This window comes from Anopheles marshallii, chromosome 2, assembly GCF_943734725.1.
Source record: "Anopheles marshallii chromosome 2, idAnoMarsDA_429_01, whole genome shotgun sequence".
NCBI lineage: Eukaryota > Metazoa > Arthropoda > Insecta > Diptera > Culicidae > Anopheles > Anopheles marshallii.
The window spans coordinates 37718146-37723614 of NC_071326.1; the positions used below are offsets into that span (position 1 = coordinate 37718146).

General features: G+C 48.4%; 1 protein-coding gene across 1 annotated transcript; it reads right to left on the reverse strand.

The window, feature by feature from the left end:
* Window positions 1–1215: 1215 nt before the first annotated feature.
* On the reverse strand, window positions 1216–4675 carry LOC128706906 (leucine-rich repeat-containing protein 24). Its single transcript, XM_053801849.1, has 2 exons — window positions 3061–4675; window positions 1216–2273 (listed from the first exon to the last, which is right to left on the reverse strand). Exons 1-2 carry the CDS (start codon window positions 4673–4675, stop codon window positions 1216–1218), a joined length of 2673 nt encoding a protein of 890 aa, XP_053657824.1.
* Window positions 4676–5469: the final 794 nt, after the last annotated feature.

Below are 5469 nucleotides of genomic sequence, written 5' to 3' on the forward strand. Positions count from 1 at the left end.
CCATCACTGTAGGGAAATGGCGATGGGACACCAAACATGTAAAACGGTAAATAATCATAATCCGGCAGGATTATGGGCATTTGTTTTTTTTTAATTTCTACTTTTCACATGCCATGGAACAGTGAACCAAAATTATCCGAATTTGGAATCATACGTGTCAAAGTAATATTGTGCAAACTGGATGATGGCATGTCAGTGTGTGTGTAAATGATCAATACGATCCATTTATCCTTAAGATACTTGTATCATTTCAGTCTCTCTCTGTCACGCTCGTTTTCCCGGTTGGGGTGTCTTCTGCTCACACTTTACTTCGCTTCGGACATTACCCTAACATAGCCTCCAAACTAATTCGGCTTGAAATCCACAAAACTCCCGGACACTCCAACAAACTTATGCTAACTAATGTAATTTTATGTATCTAGATGTGTGTATGTCTGTGATCTCAGCTCTCGCTGTAGCTGTATAAAAGAAAAAAATTAAACATTCGTATTGATTACAAACCAATTTCGTAAAGGACATCTTAGCCACATAGACCATCCAAAATGGTTCGTATTTTGACAATTCCTTTCCTAAACCTAATACACAAACACACAATGAAAGAGTGTGTACCTATATGGTAGTGATAAAATTATAAGAAACATAATAATAGTACCTATCTCTAAGCGAGTCCGAGTGTTCAAATCAAGACTTCGATGTTCCCGCGTCTATGTCCTATATCCTATGGGTGAGTGTGTTTGTTCTCCTTTTGTATCGCTTGTCAGAATTTCGCTATCCATTACTTAACACCGATCGCAATAAAACTACACGATGCTTGACTCGCTAAAGCTATTTCCGTTTCCGTTATTCTTGCCGAACTCGTGTCCTCGTATTACGCCCTTTCCTACCACGCTAGGATCGTTATCGTTTTGTATTTCGTTTACGCTATTGTTTTTTTTTTACTGTGCGTTGCACATGTTCGCCACAATTAGTCCAACCAGTGCCGTACCAGACCTTCCACTCGATTCGATCGTTAAGTTTGGTGAAACTATGCGCGGTCAGATACGTACAGTGGGGAGAACTTGCTAAATGCTAGAATTAAATTAAGGGTTTTCATACTCACGCACTACCGTACTAACAGGTCTACCCAATACACGCACGCAGTCCAGCGTCCCGGTTGGGCGATGCGCTACGAGCGAGTTTGTTGGTCCCGTGGCGGAAGGTGAGCCTCGGCTCCCACTAGACCTCAGTACCGTCGTCACATTCCTGGACCACCAGCGGGCTTGTGCTGGTGTTGGCGCTGCTGTTCGGAACCTGGCCACTCGGCGTGGACCGTTGGTCATCACCGGTCGTTACGAGGCCCACAGGTGGCGGCTTCTTCTTCGGTTTGGGCGGTGGTCTCGGCGGGATTTTGCTACGATTCGTCGTCATCGCTGGACCGTAGATGGAGGACTGATCTAGGTCGAACCCGCTCAGGCTGGCGGCCGTTGATTGTCCCAAGTAGGGCAGTGCCTCGGGTATAGCCTCGTAGTTACCACCACCATGTCCCAACACAGTACTGTTGGGCGTTGCCGTTTGCCCACCGGGAGTGGCCGGCAATGGTCGATCCTTCATGCTGTACTTTGCCATCGGTGTTGACGTGAGCGCGGTACCGGATGCGGTCGACCCGAGCGGAGACCCCCGATGTGCTGTCTTGTTGAGCTTGAGCGTCGAGTTGCCGGAGGCCGTCGTCCGTAGGCCCAGGTTGTCGTATACCGGTTCGCACAAACTAAGCGACATGTCGATGGGAGAGGTGGGGCTGGTGGCGCCACTGTGACCGCCCGTCGGTAGTAGCTCTGCCGTCACCGCCGAACTCATCGATGGTGTCCAGCTGGGGGTACGCTGTTTGCGCGGGATTGTCACGTAGCCCTGGTGCTTCATCGCAACCGGCGGATAGATCAATGGGGCCGGCGTAAACGGTGAGTTAGCGCGGGCTGCCGCAATTGCTATCGTCCGACCCGTTTTCGGGTGCTGCAGTGTGCGGAACCCGGCGGGCATTTGGCCTGAACCGCCCCCACCTAAGCTAGTGCCCGGTCCGGTCTGGTAGATGGGACTTGCCAGTGGCGATTTACCGTAGATGCGCCCATCGTGGATGTTCGACATCGAGCTCTGTATCGAAGGCGACTGTGGGAAGCGTGCCGGGAATGCGAGCAGATCCGGCGGCAGATTGGTCCCGCATCCGTCATCTACGAAGGTGGCACGAGAGCGCGGGTTCGTGTCCGACAGCGCCACCGAAGCTGTTTCCTCATCCTGGGCGACTAGAAAAGAACGCAACGATTAGAGGGGAATAGAAACGGAAAGAAGAAAGATCTTATGAAATAGAAGTTTGCCAGCTTTCAGGAAATGGGAAAGCAGCACCAATTCGGTGGCGGATTGGCACGACCGACGAATGCAACAAAAGCTTTTGTACCATTGCTTTGCGGAATTAAAAAATGTCTATCAAAGCGCGTGCAACTTATAGGAGCGTTGAATAAACAGACGAAACAAGCAAAATGATTCGAAATCTACAGCTTATTTCATATTGTAACAAACAAAAAACTAGTAAACTGTATAACGTATTAAAATAAAACATTTACTAGTTATTGAAACAATCAATTTTAGACTCAGTTTACCGACATAAAAGCGAAACAAAAAAGCTTCTAGCAATTACAATAGTATTTAAAATTGAATTTTACTAGTAGTTTGTATCAGCGAATAAACAGTATAAAAGCAAATAAGTAAATACTACATTCAATAAATAAGTTCGCTAATTTTTTCATAGATTGCTGTTGAAACATTTTTTACAATGTCACTACATATCTGCCAGTGTCCATCGCATAACGTAATGCAAAAACGTGATTCCATACAACAAATGAAAGAATCATCAATTGGAGCAACAATATGTTGCTTCATAAATTACAACTATAAACTCATTCTACAGAAATAATTAATACAGATTGGCAAACAGCTACTAAGCAGTTCAATAATAAAAACAACCTTATAAAAGCAATACAAAAGTGCTCCATAAAGCAATGCATCTTCGTGCAACTCGCGTTCCGTACTCACCAAAACCAGTCTCTTCCAGCAGCGTTCGCTTGGCTTCGTGTTTCTCGTCGTAGTCACCGCTACCGACACTCTGGCCACCACTTCCCGGGCCCTTTTCGCCTGCATCTATGTCAACCCGGCGTGGTGGTTTCTCCACCGGATTTACCTCCGTCAGTAGGCTCTTCTGCATCTCCACGATGACCGACCCACTATCCAGGATCGAATCATTCTGCGATTTGTCCATCATCTTCGTGTTCATCAGCCCATTTTCGCTCATTGTAGAATTTTTCTTAAAGCGTCGCTTTTTACAGCAGATGCAGTACAGCAATACCCACGCAATAACCACGAACAGTAGTATTAGTACCACGACCAGTAGCACGATCTGTAGAATGTCCTTCGAGCGGGTCGCCGATGTGATCGGGTGAGGATCCGCCTTCAGATCGAAGAACTGTTCGCTTTCATCGATACCGCCGCGATTGGTCGCTTTGCAGACGTACGTGCCCCGATCCGTAGGGCGCACGCCAAAGATGGTCAACTCCGACACCAGATACTCGCTCTGGTCGCGTGTACTCGTCCGCACGGCTTCGGTAACGCGCAACCGCTGATCGTGGCGTGAGAAGGAACGCTTCTGAAACAGCCAGTCAATTTTGGGCAGCGGCAATCCGCTCACCTTGCAGATGAACGTGGCGTTCTCACTCGCACTCGGAAACTGCATCCGGTTCTCGAGAATCCTCGGTGGACAGGCAAAGTCGTCCAGCTCGATCTCGTTCCACTGGCGCCCGGCGAGTGACTTCGGCACACTGCAAGCGGTCGGTGAGGTGTACAAATTCTTCGTCAGCACGTAATCCGCGAAGCTGCGCAACGTACAGCTACAGTTCCAGGGATTGTTCGTTAGCGACAGACTCGTCAGCTTTTCCAGCCCCGAAAAGGATTCCTTCCGGAGCGCCTGCAGCTCGTTGTAGTCGAGCTCAATCTGGGACAGGTTCGGTACGTTGATGAAGCTGTTCTGTGCTATCCGCACCAGCCGGTTACTGCGCAGATGCACCTTCGTTAAGTACTGCAGCCCTTTGAATAGGCTATTGTCGATCCGCTCGATCTGATTGTTGTTCAGAATGATGACCCGTATCTTGGTGAGATCATCAAACACACCAGCTTCGAGCGCGGTCAGATTGTTGTTCGCCATATCGAGCTCGATCAAGATGGTCAGGTTGCGGAACGCATCTCTATCAACCCGTTTCATGCCATTGTGCCTTAGGTACAGCTTCTGCAGGTTTGTCTGTTGTGCGGCCTCGAACGTTTTCGAGGGCAGTTCGTTTATTTGATTGTGCGATAGGTCGAGGATTTGCAGCTCGTTGCTTAACTCTTTTGGGACCACGGGTAACCGTTGGTTCGTACAGTCCGCACTCTTGCGGCCACTCTTCCAGCTACACTTGCAGTTGCTGCACTGCTTCGTAAAGTCGGACTCTTCCGTTGCCTGGGATATGCTGAGCTGCAATTGCACTAATAACAGCATCACCATCACACCAACCCTAACGCATCCCGGTCTTCGTCGACCCGTTCGCATAGGTTTGTTGCAAAGTTGCACTGTCTCATTACCAGTCCGTTCACTCATTTTCGTCCTCGTGCCGGTACACATTTTGCGATCCATCACTGCGCGTCCTAACACTTCCCGCCACACTATTCTAGGATGCTATTTGTACGACTGAGCTTGAAGCACACATAGAGCAGTCACCGTCCCAAGATCCTGGAAGATGTGGGAGGTGAATGGGAGATGATGGCGTCACTGTCGTACGCCTTAAAATTTGTGCAAATCCCGCACCCCAGCTGGCAGCGAACGGTGTCGAAATTGGTTGCGATTATTTCCGCTATCAGATGATGATTATCATTGAAATTGTGTTTGCCTTCTATTTGTTCAGCTGCAGACTCCGCCACAGGCGTGCATCGCGCGCAATCGGCCCGTTCTGTGCGGTGCGGGGGATGGACTGTCTAGTCTGGGACCGAACGGAAAATATCTAACTTCTTAGAAAAGCTAGCCTTTTTCCACCGTGGGCTATGACACGTCCTACACAAACACACGATGACGTTGGTGATGGCGGTACTGCTGTTCTATTTCCCAGTGCTGCTCTGCCATTGGCAACATGTTTTTCGTTTGCATCGTTCACAGCAGCAGCAAAAGCGTTCTTGACGTTGCACAGAAATTCCTCTCGAGAGCGCTATTTCTCCCTTTACTTCGTTCCAGTACTTCTTCGAATAGATGAGACGTTCGGTCGGTACAATTGTTGCGCTTGCAGCAACGTTTCGACGCTAGCTAATGCTCGTCCTGCAATGGAAAAAAGATGAAAGGCAAAGATGTAGGTAAGCGCATAACAAAGGTAATCGAGATGTTAGTTCAGAGAAAGATTTAATTTGATAGGGAAAATAAGGGTAGAG